Genomic DNA, 26574 nt, shown 5'->3' on the forward strand with positions numbered 1-26574 from the left:
GGTTTGAGGACTTGATGATCCCTCATTGGGGAAAACTCAGGGAAACTGAGTTTTTCCAGAATTAAATAATTTAATTCTAATTCCACAATATCACTCCGATGGAATTACTACAACTCCAAAAAAATGTTTTAAAGGAACAGCGCTAACGATCTGAACAATGTGCAACCGTATCGTGTTGACTTTAGCACTTTGATGTTGGCATAAATGAAATTTCAAATTTGACAATCCTTCAAGCGGGAAGTTGTGTTCCCGGCCAGTTGGAGTTGTGGTTTTGGAGTGGAGTGAATTGTTTCCTGGGTAAATAATAGTTATTGCTATTGTCTTCAAGTGATCCCTGGCGTGAGTCACCTTAGGGCGTAAAATGCATCACGAGCTGATAAATGTCACGTTAGCATCGAAACTGGGTTCTGGGAAAGGTCCTTGCATAGTTAACATTTCTTCCTGTGATGTGAAGACGTGCATGGGTTTTTTATTAAATATTTGACAAATTATAGTGCATTTTGTTGAGTAGTAAGCACTAGATGGAAAGGGATTTAGCTTAAGTGGATGCTTTTTGCAATTATACATTCTACGACCTTCCGGACCAATGTTTAAACTAACCTAGGAAGCATTGCTGTTTCAATTACCCTTTGGTGATGAATTAATCTTTTCGTGAAGCTTCCAGAGAGTATTTTCTGTTATTTATAAAGAAACAAGACACAATTTACACCTTTTGTAAATCATCTTTACTTTTTTTTTCAACGCAGCTTCGCCTTTTATCAAAACGAATTAACGCTTAAACGTATTTAATTAATGGTCTAATAAATGAAATTAACAAGATTCTAAGCCAAATTAACTATTTTTCAAGATAAGCCAACGACCTGTTGAGTGTTGTTGAATCTTCATTATCATCAACGTGGCAACAACCGGTTTCCGGTCTAGGCCTGCTTTAGTGAGTAACTTCCGGTTTTGCGTCGAGGTCCATCAATTCGATATCCCTAAAAGCACTGGGGTGCTGACTTACGCCATCATCCTCTTCCATATGGATTGGGTGCCCCGCCCACCGCAAACCATTGAGCCGGATTTTATCCACAACTAGACGTCGTAGTATCACTCGTAGATTTCATCGTTATAGACGCTACGGAATCGGCCAAGATTTCGCAATTTTTCCTGCTAAGAACTTAGGTCTTCAAGGAATACATAAGGACTGGCAAAATCATTCATTGTCTTGTATATTAAGAGCTTTGATCCTATGGTGAGTCGTTTCGAGCGGAAGTTTTTGAAAGCTGAAATAGGCTTTGCCTGCCTCTGTCATAGCGGTTAACGATTGTGATTTTCGATCCTAGATAGGAGAAATTTTCAACGGTCTCAAAATTGTAGTCTCCTATCTTTATTGGTCTCGTTTGACCAGTGCGATTTGTTACGTACGCAACAACTGTGGCCCCACCTTGGGTGCCAACTCTGTTACGATGAGAGTTTAGTGTTGCATAGCCTTGGTATCAATATTGTCGCCAAGGCTGTCAACAAACTCCCCTAACAGGTTTGCTAGTCGTGAACATCGACTCTTCTTCTTTTTCTTCAGCCTTTGTCCCGTTCACAAGCGGGGTCGGCTCGTTGTGATCGGTTTCGCCATTTGGCTCTATCGAATGCCTGATCTGGGTGCAATCTCGAGGCATTTAAATCCCCATCCAGCGTATCAAGCCACCGTTGATTCGGCCTGCCTTCTGGTTGTTTACCATCGACTTCAACATTCAGACCAGTCTTGGCAAGTGAATTCTCGTTAGCACGAATTGCGTGACCATACCATCGAAGACGCCTCTCTCGCAACTTTTCCATGTTCGGTGCAACTCTATAACGATCAAGTATATTCTCATTTCGGATGTGATCAAAACGTGCCACGCCACTACTCCAACGTAATATCTTCGTTTCCATTACCGCAAGACGCCATTCATTGTCTTTTATAGTCGGATAACACTGAGAACCATAGAGAGCGGCTTGACGGACGATATTGTTCGTTGATACGTCGATCACAAAGAACACCAGTTGTGGAACACCACTTTATCCAGGTTGCGTTAATGTGTGAAGCAATTTCATAACGCAGTTCTCCATTGGCTGATAGCGTTGACCCAAGGTATTTAAATCGCTCAGTTCTGGCCAGGTCACTGCCACTTACAGTGATTGTGCCTGTTTCATAGGGGTCAGTTGTCAAAAATTCGGCTTTATTCAGATTCAATATGAGACCGTGTGCCATGAGGCGATCATTTCATTTTGGAGAAGTTGCTCGAAATCATTTTTCCTTTAAGATGCTAGGAAAATATCATCTGCATAAAGCTGTGTATAGGGCGCTGGACGTTGGATGTCCCGTGTGACGGTGTCCATAACAAGAACAAAGAGGAGTGGTGAGAAGGCTCTCCCTTGATGAGTAGCAACAGAGACACGAAGCAGTTTTGATACACCCGCCGAACGTTACTTTTCGGATCGTGGTAGAGTAATTGAACCCACCGCACGAGTTCTTCTGGCAGTAAGTGTTGTCGTAGAGTATACCAGATGAGTTCGTGTGGTACACGGTCAAACGCTTTTTCTAGATCCAGAAATGCAATGTAAAGAGGGCAATGCTTCTCACGGTGTTTCTCCATGAGTAACCGCGCAGCGTGTATTGTGTCAGTAGTTCCGCAGTTTTTGACAAATCCGACTTGATTCACGGTTATTTTAATAATTTCGCGAATAAGGTTGTCAAGAATAAGTTCAAAAATCTTCATGGTGTGGGAAAGTAACCGGTTCGGACGGTAATTTAAACATTCTGCTGGACTACCTTTCTTTTTCCATATTAGAATTGTGGTACTTTCCTGCCAGTCAGATGGTGTTCCTCCTCCCTGAATAACCCGATTGAAGAATTCATTGAGCCATAGTGTTCGCTTCCAGAGCTCAGATGCGATGTCGTCAGGTCCTTTGGCTTTCCCCGATTTCATTCGTTTTTTGCCTCCTCAGTTGCGCTGACAGTTAAGTCTTTGAGGGTTTAACGTGAGCACCTGTCTTGTGACTTAATCCCACGGTTTTCTTAAGACACGGATTGATTTTGTGACCACAATCAGAACCCCGCTGAGACAAGCAACAACGGTACCAGTCTATACCAAGTGCATGGCTTAGCATTCATACCTAAATCTCTACCGAACTAAGGAGTACGGCACCCGTGTTGACACGCAACACCACTCCGAGGCCCGAAGGTCTCTTCTCGTTTGAGTATAACCACAACCCCCATGAAACTACCACTAGGGGGCCTACCGCAAATAACCGAGGTGTACTCATACAACGGGAGTTCACCCGAAGTATGAGAGTCCAGGAGCTATCCCGGTTCTCATGGTACCAGTATACCCCTGGTAAGATTTCGTGACCAAATTGTCATTTCTGATGAGTCACCGTGTAGACTCGGGTCTGATCGCTTTGATTAGGCCTTTGGAGCATTTGCCTAGTGCATCACGGCCGGCAAGCCAAAGTGAGTACAGCGTGCCACCACTATGGAGGTTCTCCTCGGCCACTTGGTTTTGGTTTGGCCGACAGGGTTGCCGCCCCGTCTTCCTTACCGCCACCTTTGAGCACCAGTTGCGTTGACAGGTGGAACTGGTCCAAATGTCGGCAATGATTGTGGAAGTGGAGGATGAGAAAATTCTTCAGTTGAAATCTGTTCGAAGTATTCTCGCCATGTATCCGTTGCGGCTCGACGGTTGGTAAGCAAAGTACCGTTCTTGTCATTAACGCAACAGAAGTGTTGGATATCCTGTGTACCTTCGTTTCGGCTTTTAGCAAGTCGATACAGATATCTCTCTCCATCCCGAGTGTCCAGTTTATCGTAAAGATTTTTGTAATGGTCCGCTCGGGTGACAGCGACTGTTTTCTTTGCTTCTCGGTTGGCATTCTTATAAATTTGCCAATTGGCCAGCGTTTTATCGTCGAGAAATTTGTGGTAGAGGCGTTTCTTTTCATGGACCTTCATTTCAACATCATCATTCCAAAGCCAAATATCTCGGTTGGTGTACCGCTTACCCGGCTTGCTGACCCCGAGGGTTGTAGAGGCCGCTTTGTGGATCGTGTCTTTCATTTGGTTCCACGATTCTTCCACATTCGCAATGGTCGGTAATCGTGTGAGTGAGATCGTTTCTCCGGCTCTGAGCCGATTCGGACATCTACGCGACCGGTGGCCCCCGACTTCCTTATTTCTCCAGGGGGCCAGGTGATATGATTGCCTGGCGACGTCCCACCTTAACCTAATTATTCGTCTCCCGCCGAATTTAATACAAGTCGGGAAACCAGAAGTTTGACGCTTCAAGTATATAAGGTTTTGTGTTTCCCTTTGTGAGGGGCATACCGCAGTTCTCCATTGGCTGATAGCATTGACTCGAGATATTTAAATTGCTCAGCGCTGTTAGCTGCAGTAACCTACCGCGAACTAAGCGAATTAAATATCACGGGTCAATGCTATCAGCCAATGGAGAACTGCGTATTGACATTGTTTCACGCATTAATGCGACCTGGATGAAGTGGCATTGCATAACTGGTGTGCTTTGTGATCGACGTATCAGCGAACGTCTTAAATCTAATGCAATGTCGTCCGTCTGCGGCTTCTATAGTTGTGAGTATTGGCCGACTATAAAAGACAATGAACGGCGTCTTGCGGTAATGGAAACGAAGATGTTGCTTTGGACTGGTGGCGTGACACGTTTTGATTACATCCGAAATGAGGATATTCGCGATTGATATGAGGTTGCACCGATCGTGGAGAAACTCCGACGAAGGCGTCTTCGATGCCATGGTCACGTAATTGGCGTTAACGAGAATTCACTTACCAAGGTTGCTCTGAACATCTGAAGTACGAAGTTTTACACAAAACCTTAAAAAGGGCTGGGGAGAAGTAGATTCTTCAGAATGGAATTTTAATATTTCATTCGAATGTCAATTATTGTCGTTAATTATGACGTTAGTATCTTGTTTGTATGGCTTAGGATGCGGTAAATTCGCAGGAAATTGATAAGTTTGAACTACTATAACTTTGACACTAATAGTTGGATTTCCATAAGATGTATCATGTGTATGTCGGTGCAAAATTTTTATTCGAGGTATTCGGGAACATTTAAAGTGGAGGTGCCAGCATATTCTGTCATTGGTCTGGTCACTGATCTATAGATTCATAGGCTTTCTTTTGTGTAAAATGGAAAAGTTGAAAATCATCGTGTCACTTTTGGCTTTACTTGTGATGGCAGGATTTTGCCAATATACGCGATTGGTTTCTTGTGTTCCAGCTTGTGTTCGTCCGTGTGGAGTTTAAGGGGACTTTCTGTTTCAAAATTTGATAAAAATAGCGTTTACTGTTTGTCTTTTCTTTTGGCTTTGAAAGTGGGAGGCTTTAAAACCTACTGTTAGCTCCTGCCATATGGTTATGTAAGACTTTCACTCACTAAAACCATCTTCTTCTTCGCATACCCCGCGGGACAACCATTTCGGTATTACATCGCGGGCCACTGTCCTCCAAGGTGTCCTAGAGGCTAACATGTAGTCCACGATATTCTCGGGTGACAACCACCCACCGCCCTCTGTGCGTTGAGTGAAAGTTTCCAACATCCTCCTGACTCATATTATATGTCGGGGAATATGGGAAGTTGTCATGCCCAAAGCGATGAAGATATTGGGTTAGGCCGTTACTAACCTCCCCATGGCGTTGTTTAAGGGGGTCATCCCGTGTGAAGGCCGTTTTTTTTGCCTTTTTTTGAAAAAATATTTTGAAGGACTGGATAAAGATAGAAACATGATTTTTTCACCACATATTTATTGATATCTCTAGTATATGTGATAAATTTTTCAGCTTGATCTTAGCTAGTTTTTGGAATACATGTCAATTTATGCACCCATCTTCAAAAAAAGGTGTTTTTCTGCTGCCACGCTGGAGGGCGCTGTGTTCATCTGAGGAAAAAAAACTAAGTGGCATTTTAATATGGACAATATTCCACGGTCCGCAAACTAGGATAACTAGAAAATATTAAAAGGCGAATTTTTGGTGGGCTTTTAAACTTAATTTTTTGAATTTTGGTATTTTTTTACGGCCTTTTTAAGGTTTTGTTTGTAAAACAAAACCTTATTAAAATCGGTTTACTGTCTGTCTGTCTGTCCGTCTGTCTGTCTGTCTGTCTGTCTGTCTGTCTGTCTGTCCGTCACACGCATTTTTCTCGGAGACGGTTGTAGCGATTGACACCAAATTTGGTAAAAAGGTGGGAACTGTGAACGCTCACGCATATAGTGAGTTACATCCTCTTACGACGAATTTAAGGGGGGGTCCCCATACATGCAAAAGGGGGGTGTAAATTTTTTTTTCAACAAATATAGTCATGTGGGGTATCAAATTAAAGGTCTCGGTTAGTACTTTTCGAACCCGGTCTTAGTTTTGACTTTTGCTGAAAAGATGGGGAGTGCGGGGGGTTGAAAGTGGTCATTTTTTTAACGAACCCATTCTCAGGAACTACTCAACCGAAAAATCTGCAAAAAATCAGAGGGCTGCCACTATATGGTGCCTAGGCTCCGAAATACCCTCCATATCGATACCTGTTCAAATAAAGTTAATAATAGTATTATACTATAATTTTTAGTAATTGACAGGAAAACCCCCCTTAAGTTCACCCTAGAATCACAAAATTTTGCAGCAATGTAGGCTACAGTATAGATCATGTTTTTGCCAAATTTGGTGAAAATCACACTATTACTGACAAAGTTATACTAGGTCAAATCTGCGCTCCTCTGCAAATTCAAGACTATGAACGTCAATATCACTTGAAAGTGGCTATTTTCACATAATATATGCATATTTTATGTGCTACATGCTAATGGGACAAATGCACACCCAAATCTCTTTATAAAAGAAATACACAAAACCTTTCATACCTGAAGCGTCTAGCTTCCGGTTTCCCGACTTGTTTATGAATAAAAAAAAAAACTACCCGTCCGATTGCAATTATCCTAGTTTTCGGACCGTAGAAATACGTATTAAAGAAGTCGTGAAAATTTCAAAGAATTTGGTTGGATAGATTTTGAGCTATGGTGGCAGCCGATTTTCAAGATGCAGTTTCGAGAAAAACGCATTTGAAAATTTAAATGTGATTACCAATAGTAAAATTTTAACTCATCGTTAATCTGCTATACCTGGTCTATAGAGAGCACCCTCCGTTTCTTTAAAAAAGTCTTGTAAGGCCGATTGTTGCTCTCTGGTTTTTATGGCTCTTTTAGCGAGGTCAGTCGGCCGTCGTACGGACCGCCAAATTCGCGCTTCATTACGGCGGTCGACATAAACTTGACATATGTGACCAACTTGACATCCCATTGTCACTAGGATTTTGAGAATACCATTGAATCCTTCATTGAATATAATTACAGTCAGAAAAGTGGCTATTTCTACGACCTTGGCCCCAGAATGATGGTGTTTAAGAGCGAAAGTCCAGATCAATGCATTTAGTGACTCATTGTTATTCTGGGTCTCTGCTCCTAAACATCTGTTCAAGAGATCATCTCGTAACAAATCTTTGTAGATTGGTTTGATGACTATTTGAACTTCTTCTGTCAAAGGTGCCTTCTTGTGGTGGAAACTATCCAGTTCTCCTTTAGCTTCCGCTTTGCGCCATTTGCACCAACTGTCCTCGCCTGCTGGACAATTTTGATGCTGAGGATTTTCGTCTGTAGAACATTTATGGAAGAAAGTTGCCCAAATTTCTTGCTTCACTCCTTCTATCGAATTTGCGTGTCGGCGAATAGCTAGCCCAAAAAATGTAGTGAGGTCGTTAATAACCGTATCAGTAAGTTTTCCAGTCCCCTTTCCACTAATGCCTTTGTGATTCTTCTTTGCATTTCTAAGCCGCGTTCCCATTCTTTTCTAGACATGTCCTACGCATTCCTTTTTTACTACTACGTATATTTTATTATTTGCAGAAATTCGCAGAAATACCGAAGGAAACTCCAGCAAAATCCAATATACAATATACAAAACTTGTCGCAATTGGAGTATCCATGTTCATGCTTGCTAAAAGTTTCTTTGCTGATGTTGATGCGAAGTCCTTTTTCTTCTCTGATAAGTATCGATTCCCATGAAATACTCGTTTTTTAGTGCGAGCATGACGTTGAACGTTAGCGATCTCCTTTCGTACGATCCATTTAAAAAAATCACTGAACACACAAACAGCACAATACTTACAACAAAATATAACTGAGTATAGCTTGAAAGCCTTTCAGTGCTCACTCTAGGCTGGATTATCCTTTTTATTCCACACAGCAAATAAGTTTAGACAATTGATTGGTTTTTTATCTTTTTATATTTATACCTGTGTTTAAATTTATAAGGCTCAGGTAAAAAACTAACAGGTAAAAAAAGATTCGATGTTTTTCTCATCAAGTATTCTAGCCGCGGCTGCAAACTCCTTACCTGTTTAACCCTGTAATTTCTCAAGGACTCGGAATATCGGAAAATCCCTTTGCTCACATATTCCCCACTATATATATTATAGATACAATTCATGCAAAAAAAAAATCGATTTTTCCAACCCGACACACGGGATGACCCCCTTAATTCATTTTGCGCCATATGAGACAATTCTGCAAGTCCAGTGTCCTTGAAGAGAATCGTCCCATCCCTTCTGCCACTTCAGTGTTGCTTCAGTTCGTGTCAACTGTTGATTATAGGTGTAGGGTTCGACGATTGTGTATGTTGGGTCGACCCTAGTTCGCCAAGATATCTATTGGGATGCCTGCTATCACGCATTCTGCTTCGTCAGATGTTGCACTGTAGGCGCACGATGTTCGGATAGAAGGCATCTGCAATCTTTTTCCTATTTGTTTCATGTTCCAGTCCCGAGCTAACAACTCTGGAGGTAAAGAGCCGACGGCTTTCCTTGGGCTGCCTATATTCGGTTCGGTAACATTTTTGCCAATAATTGACCAATTGACACGAAATTTGACGGGAAGGTGTGAATTGCTCCCTCTTATACATGTAGAGAATTACATTGCCGCATGTAGAGCTTAAGGGAGGGGGGGGGGGCAATTTTTTTACCGAATATAACCATGTGGGATATCAAATGAAAGCTCTCGATTGACACTTGCCGAACCTAGTATTAGTTTTGAAACGAACGAAAGTTACTTCAAGAATCAATTTTCAGAAGCAACTCAACCGAAAAATTTGAAAAAAATATGGAAACTCATTTAAATGCTAAGCCCCGAAATAAGGTTAATAATAGTAGCTTATTACATTTTGCAAATTTATTGCAACCTCCCCCTAAGTTCATTCTAGATCCATAAGATGCTGTGCTATAGGTACTCATATGAGACCTGATACTGGAAAGCTTGGTGGAAATCCTACAGTTATTAATAAAGTTGTAATAGGTCAGGTCCGTCTTGTTTAGTTTCTTTTAGTAATTTGTGACTGCGACTGACTTGAGATATATGCTTGTAATAATAGATGATAGATATCTAACTCTGATCTCTGATATCAAATGGAAATTATTATTTGCTGTCTGGTGTCCTGGCCTACGCTAACTTTTCATCTGGGTCAAGGTCTGCCATGTCTTTTATTCTATCACAGATTTTGCTCCTGCAGACTTTCCGTGCCGTACGAAATATAGTTTGGATAAAATTCTTTGACGTCGTATAGACAATGCTGAGGTGTCCCAACACTGGGTATGTTATAGAATGCTAAGGTTTCAGGAACATACCAACTGCATCCCCACCACCTACTGTTAGTTGACCATGTTCCCTGTGCTTTTCATCGTCGCGCTTTACACACACTCTATATGATGCAATTGGTGTGGTGGAATAGTGGGTTTCTCATCAAAGGCTTTTCTGGAGTGATTATTGAAATTTAATGCTTTTGTGCTTTTTTATTTTTTACATTATTTACACCCAGGACTAGTCGGATCCCGAAATTTATAATTGATCCAATTTTGCTTTTCTGTCCCGAGTCTGTGAGGAAACCTCGGGCTCGGGGGCATGTGGAGAGTGGGCTGGAGTGTGTTGCTTTAAGAGCCACTATCATCATATAATATTTGATTTGTTTATTTTCTGGATGTATGCAAAAGTCTTAACATTTTTCACCAAATTTAAGTATCAGAAGCATTTTGTTTGAAATTGATTTCAAATTTCAGAGATAAATACTCAGTAGTCGAATAAATATGAACGGACTCAAAAGTCGAGGTGCTCTCATAGTTTTCGAAGGATGCGATAGATCCGGAAAATCGACACAATGTAAATTGTTAGGTAAATGATAGTCATCTTGTAAAATAGACTGAAGTATTTAATATTTCCACTTTAATTTTCAGTTGAACATTTACGTAGTCTTGGACATAAAATAGAGCATATAAGTTTTCCCGATCGTACAACCGAATGTGGAAAAGTAATTGATGCATATCTAAAGAAAAAGATCGACCTTCCTCATGAAACAATTCATTTATTATTTACCAGTAATCGATGGGAACTAGCGAATAAAATGAAACAATTATTAGTGAATGGTACCACACTAATCGTCGATCGTTACTCATATTCGGGAGTTGCATTTTCCACAACAAAAGGTAAGTTCTGTTTTGGAAAAGTTCACATAATTTTAATTTTATTTGATTTTTGTCACTGATAGGATTGGATTTGGAATGGTGTAAAGGACCGGAAACTGGACTTCCGCGGCCAGATCGTGTGTTTTTCTTGCAGATAAATCCAACAGCTTTAGAAAATCGGGGAGGTTTCGGAAATGAAAGGTATTTTTATATTTATGGGTTACGTTGTAAAGTGAATTTTTGTGCAGTTTTGTTTTGCCAAGATGAAAGACACTGGAAATTATTCCATTCTGTTTAAGGAAGTATTATTTTTCTGTTGAGTGTCTAAGAATCATTTGGCAAATATTAGGATAGCATCTTTATTTCTGAAGTGAAGAACCAACTATTCACAAAAACTATTTCCTTCTGTGAGTTTCTAAGCACCCGGAAAATTGTAGTTGCAACCCCTATGACGAGTAACAGCGGTGCATTGGAGATTTCGGTCCACGGGTTTGAATCCTGGTTCCGTTCAGATATGTTTGGGTTCATCCTGTTGTGCGTCCGGTTAAATAAAACGAAACATTGTTCTAAGGAAACATAATAAGACACCATAAAACTGATCCAACGAAATATGGCCCTTGTAGTAAGTTTCTCCCATTTTGACAATTTGGTGTCTGTATGTCAATGTGAATATATCGAAGAGAGGCAAATAATTTCCTCTGGTTGCGTAGGTCAGTCGAGGCTCGAAATAATTTAATAATAAATTAAATAATAAATAAATAAATAAATAAATATAAGCCCGGTTGTGAAAGGAGGAGGGATGGATAGCTTCAGTCTGAATGGCTGTACGCCACCGCAGCGTCTTAGGGGTAGGTGAGGAAAGTGCAGGAACGTTGCAGTCTTGCAGATTACTCACTAAGGAAGCTATCTCAACATCTGGCAGCTAGGGGTAAAATGCACTACCAAAAATGAGAAGAAGGAGAAATTTAAGGTCTGGTATGGATAACCGGCGGGAGTCGTCTGACTTGGTGACTGGGTCAGGCTCTCGTAATGGACAGCACGGCGTCGAAACCGCTAGTCGTGGGGCGGTTCGACGTCTAGGCGCCACGACGACCAGGAGTACAGCTCCGCCTGCTGCAGCTATTTCGCCACAATCTGTGGCGACCACTTCAGCAGGTTCGCGTAGGAAGCGGATGAAATGGACTGAAGAAATGAACCTCTTCATCATCCGCTCCTACTGCGAAATAACGGCGGGGGCGCGTACAACATCTTACCGCCCCTTGTTGCACCAAAGATTCGTCGAGCGTTTCCCGCAATTCGCGCACGTGACTGTGCAGCGAGTCGCAGACCAGTACCGCTTTATTACTCGCAGTGACACAATCCCGGTCACCATCAGGGAGCGTGTTCGACTTGAAGTCATCGGGGAAACTGGTGACCGAGAGTCGATGGGGGCAGAGGCGGCAGCATCAACAACACCACGCTGCACTGCAGGTAACAGTTTCAGTACTCGCCGAAGCACTCTTCTCCACCGTCCAGCTGAGGTTTCCGCTGAGGTTCGGGACGAATTCCAAAGAGCGTGTATAGAATTCTCGGATATGGATCCTTTGCATAGACCAGGTATTCCCAGGCTCTATGTATCTCCAGCAACTCCGGGAATTATATCTCAAATCAATGATGATATTGCATCTCGACTGTGTGCTGATATGTCGCTGCTGCAACTACAATCACTTGTGTATTGTGGTGCAGTTGCGGATATCAGATTGCACGGTCAGAAGATTCGCTTTCGTGTTATTGGTTTGAGTGACAAAAGGGATCCACCATGGAAAATTCGTCTGGAACGTCGGCGGGACTCACTAAGGCAGGACATTGCTAGACTGATTCAGATTAGCACTGGCAATGGCAGCCGACGGGTGAGAAATAAAGTGCAGAGGGTTTACCGGAACTATGCCATCCCCTGTGAGACACCCGTAGTTGAAATTCTGGACACACTAAAACAAAAAATGTTTGTCATATGCAGTCGGTTACGACGGTATGGCGAAAGTTATTCCAGACGTGTCCAGAATGCAACATACGCGAGGAACCAGCGGAGCTTTTTTAGATCTCTCAACGAATCCCAACAGAGCGCCCAGACAATAGAGTTCTCGGCGAAGGAACCGAAAGAGTATTGGGGTAGACTTTGGGGGCTACCCGCCCAGCATGCTGAGTGGATCACCCCGAAGGCACCCGCCATGCCGTGAATTGGCATGAATTTTGCGGATGTTACCGAAGAGGAAGTTCGACGAGCCATAAACATCTCGAAGAACTGGAGGGGCCCAGGTCTGGATCGGGTGCAGAATTTCTGGTATAAGAAATTGACCAGCGTACACAGTCGGTTGGCACGCAGTATAAATGAGGTCATGAGTCGGCCGGAGGAATTTCCACCTTTGCTCACTGCGGGGATTACCTACCTTATCCCTAAGAAGGACACGGTGCAGGACCCCGCAGACACAAGACCGATCACTTGCTTACCAACCCTCTACAAATTCATCACGTCCATTATTAGTGGAAGGATCAATGCGCACCTCGAGACCAACAACATTCTGTCCGAGGAGCAGAAGGGCTGCCGAGTTGGGTCAAGGGGTTGCAAAGAGCAACTCATTATCGACTCGGTGCGTACATCTGAGGGTGCTAATACCTCAGAGCTCATCCGTATACGGAGGGGCATCTTCCAGGGGGATTCGTTTAGTCCCCTTTGGTTTTGTATGGCACTGAACCCCCTTTCATGGCTACTGAATGATGTTAGAGGGCATGGTTTTGCAATAAAATATGGCCTACGTGCTAAGTGCGAACTGACACACTTGATGTACCTAGATGACATCAAGCTGTATGCTGGTACTGACAACCATCTTAGAAGTCTGTTGCGAATAATAGACATGTTCAGCCGTGATATTCGGATGGAGTTTGGATTAGACAAGTGTCGAATCTAAGCCATCCGTAAAGGTCATCACGAGCCGCATGCCGTCCATATCGAAGCTATGACCGAGACAGACTTCTACAAGTACTTAGGAATTCTGCAAGGAACCCATGCTCGAGTTGGTGATCTGAAGGAAGCTCTACTGTCCGAATTCCTGCGACGTGTAAAGCTAGTGCTGAAATCGCATCGCAAGAATAAAATAAGTGCGTTGAATGTATTTGCTATCCCTTCACTGGCTTATGCATTCGGAATATTGCCGTGGACGAAGACCGACCTGGAAAACGTCCAGCGGCGGATACAGACAACTATGTCCAAATTCCGAATGCATCACCCAAAGTCTGCCGTGGAGCGGATGAACCTGCCTCGTGACATCGGAGGTAGGGGCGTGGTTGACGTGGCGGCACAACATCATCGCCAAGTCGACTCGCTGCGCGCTTATTTTTACAGCAAAGAGCAGGCGAGTCCCTTGCATGCGGCTGTATGTAAGGCAGACTGTGGACTGACTCCACTCAACTTGAAGGACCGATCCTTCAATCCTCTGAGTGGGGTGAAGTCGGACCAAGAGCGGATCGATGAATGGAAGTCGAAGGCAATGCACGGTAAACACGTGAATTGTCTTTGGCAGCCATTTGTCGATTTGCATCTGTCGAACAGATGGCTGTGTGCTGGGGAGCTCTTTGCTGATACGGAGGGGTTCATGTTTGCCATTCAGAATGGCGTGGTCGCCACCCGAGCTTATAAAAAGCTCATCATGAAAGAATGGGTGGAGAACGACCAGTGCAGAATGTGTGGTTCGGCGTTAGAGACGTTGGACCATCTCATTTCTGGCTGTACTGTTATGGCACCGGTGCAATACATCACCAGGCATAATGCTGTATGTAAGGTTATCCATCAAAACCTTGCATATAAGCATGGGCTGATCACGGGAACATGTCCGGTTTACCGATATGAGCCGCAAGCAGTACTTGATAGTTCTGACAATCGCCATACCGCACACAACAAGCCTGACGTACTGTTAGTTGACAAGACGGGTCGCTCCGCGTATATTATTGTGTTGCTATCCCCCATAATAGCAACATTGAACGGAAATACATGGAGAAGAAGGTGAACTATGAGCCATTGGCTCGGGAAATCAAAGAAATTTGGCATCTCGAGCGGGTGGTTGTAGTTCCCATAATATTGTCAGCTACAGGTATTGTACCTAAATCCCTCACGGCTTCCCTTGATGTCCTGGGACTTTCGCACAGTCTGGTTCAAACCATGCAGAAGTACACCTTTCTGCATACGTGCTCGATGTTGCGGGGAGTACTCGACGGATTCTCCCACTGACCTACCACCGGCCACCACCACCAGTGCCCCTTTAGTTTTTAAGTAAGTAGGTAGGATCGTCCGAGCCTAAATGCTTGGCACTTAGTGCTAGTATTAGGTAAAATCCGGCATCTGCCGAGATTGTGATAACTCGGAAAAAAAATAAATAAATAAATTAAATTAATAAATTAAACAGCAGAAGCGGATTTTCTCAATAAATCAAAAATGGTTCTTCAAGGGCAGTGGTGTTAAAACCTCATTGTGTCGGGCCTTTTGTAATAGTTTTACACTTCCTAACTAATTTTATCAAACTAAATTTTCTCTACTTTGTTCGATTATTTTCTACCATTTTTTGGTTGTAGTCATCATTCCATCAGTGCCAAATTTGTAAGGAGCCACTTGATATTTACATGCATATTTTGAAGAGAGTATTGCAAAGTGCAGTGTCAAGACTATAAGGTGGATTCATTAAAAATGTCTTTTCCCACAAAAAACCGCTCCTCATCTTCTCCTTTCGCTGCGGGACTACCATATCGACTTTGATCTATATTCCTCGATGATTGTACTGATGACCTTGCCGTGGCGAGGGAGCACAGTAACTAGCTAAACGGCAATCAAAGCCCCACGTCAATGGCTCAATGGTCATAGTGGTTAAGATGTGACCTTGAATGGTGCACGCAAGGTACCAGGCGACCGCTATTTTCGGCAGTCTTGGCAAAAGTGGGGCTCTACTGATAACACTTACTAAAATAAAACGAAAACCAAATTTAAATTTCGATCGTGACAATCGAAATCTGAGTGAGTGGACAACCTTCTGATTCTAGACTCAGATTCTTCATTCATTCAATTGGAGACCACTCCAATTGGAAACCAGTTCTTAACGGAGGAGCTGAATCAGGGCCTTCTTGTCAACACTGCTGACCCTGGGCTTCAGGCGCCGCCACCTGCTGAAGCTAAAGTCTTACCCACGGGTTAGCATCTTAATAGGAAACTCCTATCTGTAAGGACTGTATCATCGTAAGGCATCAAGATTTGCTCTGAGTCGGCAGGTGTATACCGTAAAATATTACGGCTAAACTTTGCCGAAGAAGGCATGCAAGGCTGGCTCAGGCAGTACGATTTGTGTGACTAAGATGAGGTGTCATATATCCCAAATAAATTTGTAGTACCAGATGGGGTATATTCTTAACCCACGTTCTGAAAAGAAAGTAACCTGTGAAATTATGTATTTGAAGAAACTCTTAATCTCAAAGGAACAGGTGGTGAAAGGTGATGATGCAATTATGTGAATCTGATTTGCTGAAGCCTTTTTAAATGGTTTGTAGAGGAATAATCAATACTAGTGGGATCTACGAAACAGCAATGATTGGAAACTTGGGACTAGTTCCGTGTGCAACAGAAACATATTATTAAAAGGAAGAAAAGAAGAGAGTTAATGAAATCAAAAGGTGTTTTGTAATGAACCCAGTTTCTTCAATGTGATCAGGTGAGAGGCCATTTGTATCACGGTGGCATACCCTGATGTGGCGGCTTTTGTCGTAGAGTGAAGAATATCAAATAATATCGTGCTCTCGGATCACAGGGTAATAGGCAAGGATCTACCACCAACCATTCCATTTTGGAACCCGTGGAGGATAGATTACACAGACGTTCAAAATAGAAATGAGCACCCGAGTTACGACACCTGGAAGGCGAATCAAATCCATTGCTGGAATTGAGCAAATAGCTGAGATGATGACAGCTAACAAGAGGGAAGCTTGGGAAGAGAGTTTTCCACTTAATACGCCAAGAGTACTTTTCAACCAAACTCTAAAATCTGATTCAGGTGACTGGACTGGACTGGAATCGGTTCCAGAAGTATCTAAAGAAGAACATAAGATCAGCTAAACGATATCATGAAGATGCCTTTGCAAAGAGAGTAACTGGCTTGAGGTGACCTCAAAGCTGCAGCAGATTATTGTCAGAGAACGTAGCCAGTAGTTGAATTTCCTACGTATACAGAGCGAAAGGTACATAGAAAGCAATTAGGAAACTGTAAACCATTTGAGTTGTACTTCTCAGGCAGCATTTAAAACCTTATCTCGGGGTCAACAGGTACACACAGCCCTCTACCGGCACGTAACTCGTTCCCTAGATACAAGTCTGTGGGCCCGGCATAATTCCTACTGTACTAATAGAGGGAGTAAATGCCCTGGGGGTATATATTCGGAATATATACCATGCGTGCCCGCGCCCACTTAGATGAAGTTCCAGAATACACTCAAAGTTGTGCCTTTGCTTAGGCGTAAGAGGCGACTAAAAGGAATACAAATTTGTGGACTAGCAAACCGCAAATATTGAAACTTTATTGCTACCGAAACGTCAACAACGCCTCCAATAGAGAGTGATTTCATGTCGAAGGCCTTTGGCTATCGAAAACGGACTATAATTTTGATTTCTGGCATCTGTGCACGCGCCTCGATAACGGTAGCGAGTGTCCTCAGAATACTCGTTTTCTGCAACTCGAACTAGAAATCTAGCGCTATAGAAGGACATTCTGGGCCTACACGAAGTAAGAAGGTGGAGAGTACTCCTCCCCTTCTTGCCATACTTATGGCAATGTGAGTTGAAAAGCCAAGTAGTAGCAGACGCGAATTCGGTGTCGGGTAGTTTCTGAAGGCTACCGCAAGGTGCGCTCTCTTGATCTGGAAACCGGTTTCTGATAGACTTCTAACTGTAAGATTCCGGTCCAGGATAAGGGGAATCTCAATTGTACAGTGCTATGCACCACTTACGATATAGTGGAGAAAAATGCTTTCTACGATCAATTATATACAATTTCGGGGAGGCTTCCTAAGGGTGACGTGATGGGGAAACACGATTTTGTCGACCGTAACGATAATGGTGGAAGGTTTGTGGATTTTTGGAAATTCCACCATCTCGTCATTGGTGGCACTTTTTTTGAGCATAGAGCCTGCCATAAGGTCAGTTGGGTGTCAATATGAGCAATCAGATCGATCACTTCGTGATCAGGTGCTGACATTGGCATCGAAGCTGTGAAGGAGGTGGGAAGAACACTTCACTTCGATTCTTAATCGTATAACACCTTGTGAAGTTCCTCTTCTTGTGAATTAAATGGCTAGTCACTGTAACATGCAGATATGGACTGTTTGTCCAAGTAGGAGAGAAATCATTTCGGCCATCAATGTACTGAAATGGAGTAAAGCCGCTGGGCTTGACGATCTCCCCGCAGAGTTATATATAGTTGCATCTGTAGTTACTGCAGATCTGCTATTCCCACTCATACGGAAATCTTGGGAATGCCAGATTTTTCGCAGAAGGGGATGATCGCGAAGATTCCAAAGAAGGGCACTTGGTTTGAGTGTGAGGAGGGAGGAGGGGTATCTCCGTGCTCTCTGTCGTCGCAAAGAAAATAGCGAAATTGAATCTGTAACGTATTAAAGAACATTCCAAAAACGTGATCGACAGAGAGTAGATAGTTTATTGCTCCGGGCCCTTCTGCATTGATTACATCAACTTCCTATGGATCATTTTGGAACAGTGCCCGGAGATTAGATCTTCGCTGCACTTGCTCTTCATCGATTTCGAAAAAACCTTCGATACCACGAGCAGGGAATATATCTGGCTTTACGCAGCATATCATATGATGGCGCAAAGCGTCACGTGCTGCAAGAGGTAAAAACTGAGAGGAATTTGAGGTCGAAAGCGGAGTCCGCCTGGGTTACATTTTGTTACCGATATTATTTCTTCTTGTTATCGGTGACGTTCTTCATGCTCTATTGTCTGTAGGACGCGGAGGAATTTAATGAACGTTGACATCTTTCTTCAAACAACTCGACTACGCTGATGACATCTGTTTGTTCTCTCACCGGGTCTTGGATCTTGGCCACGTCGTGGCTCTGGATTTGGAAATAGGTTCAAGTCGGGTCGAAGATAAACGATTAAGTTAGCCGACGAGCGGATCTCCCTAAAAGCATCTGGCCCATAACAGTAGAGGAGGAGTGCGTGTGTCGTGGGGGAAGGAGCTGAAAGGCACTTCAGGTAACCGCGAACGATAGAGCGTAGGTGAGGTTGACGTGTGGAAGTGTGAAGTGCACTTCCCAGGCAGCATCCAAAATTTCGGTTCGGGGCCGACAGGTACAGCCTTCAAGTCAGAGCTTGGACTCTGGCATTTAACCGTTTCCTTAGATTCAGGTTCGCAGCCCGGATGGTATCATTACTGCTCTAGTAATAAAGGGGTCTATATATGCGGAATATGTATCACGCATGCCTGGTGCATTATTTTCCAATTAACTGGCGTGATGTGATGGTGCTATTTATTTCCAAACCAAGAAGTATTTATTTCCAAACCAAGATGTCACGGTTTTAAGAAGCGATACATAAAAGACGGCCCAATGAATCGCAATTATCCTAGTTTGCGAACCGTAGAAATATGTTCTGAGTAAGTCGTGAAAATTTCATAGAATTTCGTTGGGTAGATAGGCTATGGGGCAGCCGATTTTTAATCTGCAGTTTCGAGAAAAACGCATTTAAAAATTCGAATGTGATTATTATGGCAGATCAATGGTAAGTTAAGATTTTAAACTTACCATTGATCTGCCATCATCGTCAACAATGGCGCAACGACCGCCGGTATCCGGTCTAGACCTGCCTTAGTAAGGAACTTCAGACACCCCGGTTTTGCGTCGAGGTCCACCAATTCGATATCCCTAAAAGCTGTTTGGCGTTCTGACCTACGCCATCACTCCATCTCAGGCAGAGTCTACTTCGTTTTCATTTTTACCATAGATTTTCTGGGCTGGATCATCCTCATCCATACGGATTAAGTCACCCGCCCACCGCAACCTGTTGAGCCGAATTTTATCCACAACCAGACGGTCGTGGTATCGCTCATAGATTTCGTCGTTATGTAGGTTACGGAATCATCCAACCTCATGTAGGGGGCCCAAAATTCTTCGGAGGATACTTCTCTCGAACGCGGCCAAGAGTTCGCAATTTTTTTTTTGCTAAGAACCCCAGTCTACGAGGAATACATAAGGACTGGCAAGAGAGCTTTAACCCAATGGTGAGACGTTTCAAGCGAAACAGTTTTTGTAAGCTGAAATAGGCTCTGTTGGCAGCCAACAACCATGCCTGGATTTCATCTTTAGTTTTTGGCGCTGATGTTGTCACCATGTACTTCGCCTCGCCTTCATTAATGTGTAGCTCAAGGTTTCGCGCCGCCTACTTGATCTGGATGAAGGTAGACTGTACATCTCGGGCTGTTCTTCCCATAATGTAAATATCGTCAGCGTAGGCCAGTAGTTGGGTGGACTTGAAGAGGATGGTGTCTCTCGCATTTAAATCTGCATCGTGAATCACTTTTTCCAGGGCCAGGTTGAAGGGGACGCTTGATGATGTCTTAGACCGTTGTTGATTTTGAAAGGTCTCGAAAGTGATCCGGAAACTTTGATCTGGCCTCGCACATTGGTCAGGGTCAGCCTAGTCGGTTTTATCAATTTCGTCGGGATCCCGAATTTCCTAATGGCCGTGCACAGTTTTATCCTGGTTATGCTGTCGTAGGCGGCTTTAAAGTCAATGAAAAGGTGATGCAACTGATGTCCATATTGCAGCAGTTTTTCCATCGCTTGCTGCACAGATCTAATCTGCTACTGATTTACCTGGAGTGAAGCCTCTTTGGTATGGGTCAATGATGTTCTGGGCGTATGGGGCTATCTGGCCTTGCGGAGAATATCTTATAGATTGGACTCAGTAACGTGATAGCTTTATAATTGCTGTACTGCATGATATTTCCCTTTTTATGTATGGGAAAGGTAATGACCCGTTGCCAGTCGTTAGGCAATGATTCGCTGTCCCATACTTTGAGCATCAGTTGATGAACCGCTAGGTGTAATTGGTCGCCTCCATATTTAACCAATTCGACTGTAATTCCATCGGCTCTTTGCGACTTATGGTTTCTAAGCCTGACTGTTGAAACCTCCAGGTATGATTTTTATATCATACTTGGGACAGGCTTCGAGGGTCCGCTCAACTGCCTCGTAGAAGGTATCGTTCTCCGACTCTGTAGGGGCGTGAACGTTTATGAGGCTCATATTTCTAAATTTGCCTCGCAAGCGCAGAGTGCATAGCCGTTCTCTTATGTTTTCAAAGCCGATAACAGCATGTTTTATTTTTTTGGCTGACTAAGAAACTTACTCCGAGCACATGGTTTACTGAATGGCCACTATAATATACGGTGTAGCGACTCTTCTCCAGGAAACCGATCTCTGTCCATCGCATCCCTTGTAACGCTGTTACTTCAGCCTTATATTGAGACAGGGTATCGGCTAGCTGTTTAGCAGCTTCATCTCTGTAAAGGGAGCGCACGTTCCATGAGCAAATGCGCAAATCTTTAATCCGTTGTCGTTCCCGGGTTCGTCGTTGTAAAATCCATCCTGTCCGAGGCTCCTTTCGTGGCTTCGTATCATCGGTTTCCCGTGTAGGGTTTTCAGCCCTTTCCAAACCCCAACCTGGAGGACCAGTTGGTACAATTTGCCCCGTTTTTAGGCGCGGGAGACTCGCCTTCGTCCTTCTCCGTCTGCAGTTTTTCATTAAGAAAGAACTCCCAGCGATCACCACTTGGAGGTGGAGATATGGTTTGGTAGTAGAGCTGTTGGTGTTGGTTCAGCAGGCATTTCCCAGGTTTTATGCTTCACCGTGGGTACCAATGCACGTTTCGCCTTGGGACCTATACTACCCTTTGACCGCCTCTGCCTAATCTGCTATACCTAGCCAATAAAGTTTCGGTTTCTTAAAAAACATATGTAAAGCTATGTATGGCTTCAATTTTCACTCTTTAAATGAAGTCATTCGAACGTCGCGCAGTGCGGTAAGTTTACACTTGATTACGGCGGTCGACATAAAGCTGACATACGACACTTTACCTGTTTAACACTGTAATTACCAAACGACTCCGAATATCGAAAGATTAGTTAGCCTAAATATCCTACACTATATCTAGACGCAATTGATGCAAAAAAACGATTCCTCGGATCCGATACACGGGATGACCCCCTTACGGAAGCTAAAGGCCTTTATGGCAGAACAATTGTAAAATTGGTTAAAGGAAAGTTCAAAGTCAATGATCCGTTGTGTTCTCTGATTCATTAAAACTAACAATGACGAAAGCAAGTAGAGGCCTGGAAGTTTAGTTTAGTTAACTGGGGGGAGCCGCAGCCCCGAGCACTCAGGCCATTATTAGGCCCATTGTACTATCCCCGTAGTTGCCTATTCAATGGCTTCCCGCCTACGGTGTTCGCAGGGTTTAGCGAATCTGAGAACATTCTCCAGAGGCAGAGAGTGTGCACCTTGCCAAGGTGTCTTCGTCTGAGATCTGAGGATGCCATGCAGCTGCATAAAAAGTGCAGGGCCGTCTCCTCCTCCTCCTCACATTGGCTGCACACAGCCGAAACCACTACCCCAATCTTTTCCATATCGTAGTTTAAGGGGCAGTGTCCCGTCAAAAGCCCTACTAGGGTTTTCATGTCCGACTTCTTAAGAGACAACAAAAATGCCGCTCTAGTGGCCCTAGGCTCCTTCACAAGGATTTTCGCTTGCCGGCAAGAGTCCAAATTTTTCACTTGGTTGCGTGAATTCTTGCAATTTCACTCTTCAGAGTAGACTTGACAGTAGATGGTCGGATTCCAAGAGCTGGTTCTGCCCCACCATTGTGGATCCAGACCCTCGGTGAGCTAGTCTGTCAGCCTCCTCATTGCCGGCGATGTTAGAGTACCCCGGCACCCACATCAGGAATGTTTCGTTCAGTCGGCCAAGTTTCAGCAGCACCTGATGACAATTCCACACCAACTGGCTTGATATGTTATTGCCATTTAGCGCTGATAATGCCGCCCGACTGTCGGAACAGATTCGAATGGTGCGACCCCTCCATTTCTGTCGCAGACATTCTTCTGCTGCCAATGAAATGGCATATATCTCCGCCTGGAATATGGTCGTCATTTTTCCGAGAGGTCGGGCCAGTTCTATAATCGGATTCTCCGAGAACACCCCTGCACCTGATCCATCCTCCATGACTGACCCGTCGGTGAAGATTATTAGGTCTGTAATCTGAAAAGACTCATGGCCTCTTGTCGACCATTCTTCTCTCTTCGGTGATTACGACAGTATATGTCTTTTCAAAGACGAATCTGGAAACCATATGATCGGTCGGCATTAGGGCTACCGGATGTTTTTCAAGGAATTTCCAGATAGACGCATGCCCGTTGGATTGGCCGCCTTTCCACGCCCCAATGGTATCGAGCCTATATGCGTCGTTGGCCGCTTTCCGTTTCACCTCCAAGTGAATTGGGGGTAAATTTAGGATAGCTTCAAGTGCCGCAGTCGGCGTAGTACTCATTGCTCCAGTAATACTTAGGCAACCAATTCTCTGAATCTGCATTAGCAGCTTCCTGCTGTATAGCTACCTCACCTGACGTTCCTAGTGAACATAACTAGTCCAGTCTTCCTAGCGTTCACCGTGAGTCCATTGCGGAGGCACCAGCTGTGGATTACATGCAGAGTTGCATTCAAGCGGTCACATACTGTGTCCGCAAACTTGCCGGTAATTATTACGGCTAGGTCGTCCGCAAATGCTTGCGCGAAGACTTTTTGTCCTCCAGGAGCCACAGCAGGGTATCCATCACCAAGAGGCATAACAGTGGAGAGAGAACCCCTCCCTGTGGGCAGCCCCTGAGACATCCTGCTTCAATAGACTTCTGGCCGACCGATATGTGGATTTTCCTCCACTCTAGCATGTGAAGGATCCAACTGATTAGCAGCGGTTCGATTCAATGCTGTTTTGCCGCATCACAAATTGCCGCGAATGAGGCATAATTGAAGGCACCCTCGATAGCCATGAATGCGTCTGTGATCCGAGAGTGTGATATCGTTTGATACTCTCCACTCTCCGATCAGAGCCGCGATGTCAGGAGATGCCACCGTGATGTCGATGACCTCTCGCCTGACCACGTTGAAGAAAGTGGGTTCATTACCTACCCACATTTAGGATCTGCAAATCGGTTTCTACTAGATACTCCAGTAGTCTCGATCCTCTTGCATTGATGTTCGAACTTCCCCAGCATATGTGGTGAGCGTTGACATCACATCCTGCTATTACCCCCATGCCTCTACTTTTGGCATATTGGATAGCTCTGATGAATGTTCCACTGGGAACGTCTTCTGCGTCGTAGGGGAAATATGCAGAGCACCATAGTATCTCTTTATCTCTCTGTTGACTTTTTACGGTTAGCTTAGCCGATGTGGTGTCGCCATCACATAGGTCGTTAACCAGGTTAGCCTGGAAGTATTTGGAGACTACCATGCAGGTGCGGGGTCGATCGCTTCCATTGGCATACAATAGGTCAGCATGTTGGAAGTTTAGGCCCCTGACTGCCCCACCAACAACCCACGGTTCTTGTATGAGGTATATAAATGTCTTGCAGCTATTGATCCGACGACTGATAAGTGCAGTCGCCGCTTTACAATGCTGCAAATTTACTTGGGAAATGTGGCACCTCATCTACGTTTCAGGTGTAGATGCCGGGGGCTGCATGTCCCCTTCAATGGTTTTAGGAGCCGACACTTGTAACGTGACGGTCCCCAGCCCATAGTAGAGCCGGCAACCCGATTTTTCCCGAACCTTCTTAACATCAGGTTCGGGAACGCCGATAGTGAGAAAAGTTCCCGGGCTATCGGTTCTCTCTCCTGTTTTGCTGCCTAGCAGCAACCAGTTGGAAGTGTTAAGGTTGTTCTGTACACCAAGTTGTTCCAGAACCCCAACACCATTTCGCTCTTCTTCTGGAAGCCAGAGAAAGCACTTTTTGATCGATGGAAGCTCAGAGACCCTTTTCAAGGTTAGTCGCGCACCCTCCCACACATCGTTAAGGGAGGAGCAGTACTGGCTGAGCCACTCGTTCGTGTCTTGGTCGGCAAAGTTCAGCCGTAACATTTTACGGTATACACCTACCGACTCAAAGCAAAGCTTAATGCCTTGCGCGGACGCAGTCCTTACAGCTACGAGAAGTTTCCTCCTAAGCTGTTCGCACTGCTCAGTATCGTAGCCGGATGGATTAGAGTCGTCATACAGGACCCATCCATCGGCTTCGATAGCCTTGACTGCAAATGAACGCCTAGCCGTTGCCGGCCGAGCCCTTTTTGCTGCCTTTTGTGTCGAAGAGTTAGGATCATCCGAGGATCGCTGCCGCTTCGGTTTCCCCTTAGCCGCAGGTGCCCCGACCGCTCCTTTCCCCTCAACCTTGGCACAGCTCTTTGGTTGTGCGTTGCCCGGAGGCGGTTTGCCCGAAGGCAGTTTGCTGTGCGTGGGCAAGTGCTTACCCATGGGTAAGACTTTAGCCTCAGCAGGTGGCGCCGATTGGAGCCTGGGGTCAGGAGTACTGACAGAAGGGGCCTGCTTCGGCTCCTCCGTTAAGGACTGGGTCCCAATTGAATTGGTTCCCACTTGAATAAGTGGGGAATCTGAGTCTAGACTCAGGTTCTCCATCGATGAGCTCAGGGTTGCTCCTTCACTCGGGGTTGGATCGTCGCGATCGAAGTTTAATAGCGTTTGCTTTATAGGTTTATGTTTTTGTTTTTTTGTTTTTTCATAGTTGGCTGCCATGGCCTCAATTTTTCCGGGGAAAGTAAGTTGATCTCGGCAGAGCCCCTTTTTGCCGAGACAAGGCTAGTTGAAACTGGGGGTCGCCTGGTACCCAAAGTTCACCGTTTACGGCCACATCTTAACCCCTGTGACCATTCAGCCCTCGGCACGGTAGTCACACCTTGGCTTGGAGTTTTGATTACCGCTTGGCTTCAGGTGTCACCTCCCGTTTCCTGGAGGATCTTCCTTACTGAGCTCCCTCACCACGACAAGGTAGGTAATCGTCGAGGGAGAGAGGCCTGGAAATTTATTAAATTGCAGCTAATAATAATAATAATAATAATCGTTGGCGCAACAATCCATATTGGATCTAGGCCTTGAAGTGTGTTAGAGCACTTCATTCAAGACCAAATTGCAGCTAATATTGGTTCTGAATTCGGTTGGCCAACATTCTGTTGATTAAATTAATTTAATTCAAATATTTATGTATATTTATTATGTCTCGGTACTGATTAACTACTACTACATTTTCTTGCAGATTCGAAACCACAGACTTCCAGGAAAAAGTCCTCAAAATCTACAAACAACTTCATGACGACTCATGGGTATATATTGATGCATTCCGCGATCGACATGTTATATTAAAAGAAATCGCTGATCAAACGCTTAAAGTAATTGAAAAGTGCAAAACGGAAAAACTTAGTACTTTGTGGTGAATGCTTCAATTTGCCTGGCTCTAAGTCAGGCATACTCCTTTGACGTTGGAGGTATATTTTTGATATAGTATTTTTTTTAAATATGGTATAAACAAATGGAAACCAATTAATTTGTTCTTTAATAAATAATGACTGGATAGGTCAATTTAAATGTGGATTACTTTTATTTGCTCAGGTCCTTCGAAACTATATAAAGTTTAAAGGTCATTATGCCATCTATCATAGTTGATTACATATGGAATGCCTGCATTTAGAGTTATTTCCTCGCTTGATGTAGTGGAGCTTGTACTGAAGTTGGAGAGTGAGACTGGGGCAGGAGTTGTAATGTACTTTACGTTTGTTAGTATTTTACTAAGTCAAGTTTGCAGGACATTCTCTGTTTTATTCTCAATTTATAGGAGTGGTGACTTTGGTTCAGGTGTTTTTAGGTGTTACTATTTTGGA

General features: G+C 44.0%; 1 protein-coding gene across 3 annotated transcripts; it reads left to right on the forward strand.

Moving 5' to 3' along the window:
• Window positions 1-153: 153 nt before the first annotated feature.
• LOC119650727 (thymidylate kinase) lies at window positions 154-26285 on the forward strand. 3 transcript variants are annotated; one of them, XM_038053758.1, is made up of 5 exons: window positions 154-297; window positions 10143-10254; window positions 10317-10565; window positions 10628-10745; window positions 25953-26285. In XM_038053758.1, the coding sequence occupies exons 2-5, from the start codon at window positions 10170-10172 to the stop codon at window positions 26128-26130; spliced, it is 630 nt and encodes a 209-aa protein (XP_037909686.1). In that variant the 5' UTR covers window positions 154-297; window positions 10143-10169; the 3' UTR covers window positions 26131-26285. The 3 variants fall into 3 exon arrangements, with proteins under 3 accessions (XP_037909686.1, XP_037909705.1, XP_037909694.1); XM_038053777.1 differs by having other exon boundaries at window positions 270-387; XM_038053766.1 differs by having other exon boundaries at window positions 292-416.
• The last annotated feature ends 289 nt before the right edge of the window (window positions 26286-26574 follow it).

The sequence above is a fragment of the Hermetia illucens genome, chromosome 1, assembly GCF_905115235.1.
Source record: "Hermetia illucens chromosome 1, iHerIll2.2.curated.20191125, whole genome shotgun sequence".
Lineage (NCBI taxonomy): Eukaryota > Metazoa > Arthropoda > Insecta > Diptera > Stratiomyidae > Hermetia > Hermetia illucens.

What these genes read in the sequence shown, in the direction of transcription:
- LOC119650727 (XM_038053758.1), top strand. Translation starts at nt 10,170, where the DNA reads ATGAACGGACTCAAAAGTCGAGGTGCTCTCATAGTTTTCGAAGGATGC. An exon ending in TGCATTTTCCACAACAAAAG is followed by an intron (nt 10,566 to 10,627) that starts GTAAGTTCTGTT and finishes TGTCACTGATAG; the next exon opens with GATTGGATTTGGAATGGTGT. An exon ending in GGAGGTTTCGGAAATGAAAG is followed by an intron (nt 10,746 to 25,952) that starts GTATTTTTATAT and finishes ATTTTCTTGCAG; the next exon opens with ATTCGAAACCACAGACTTCC.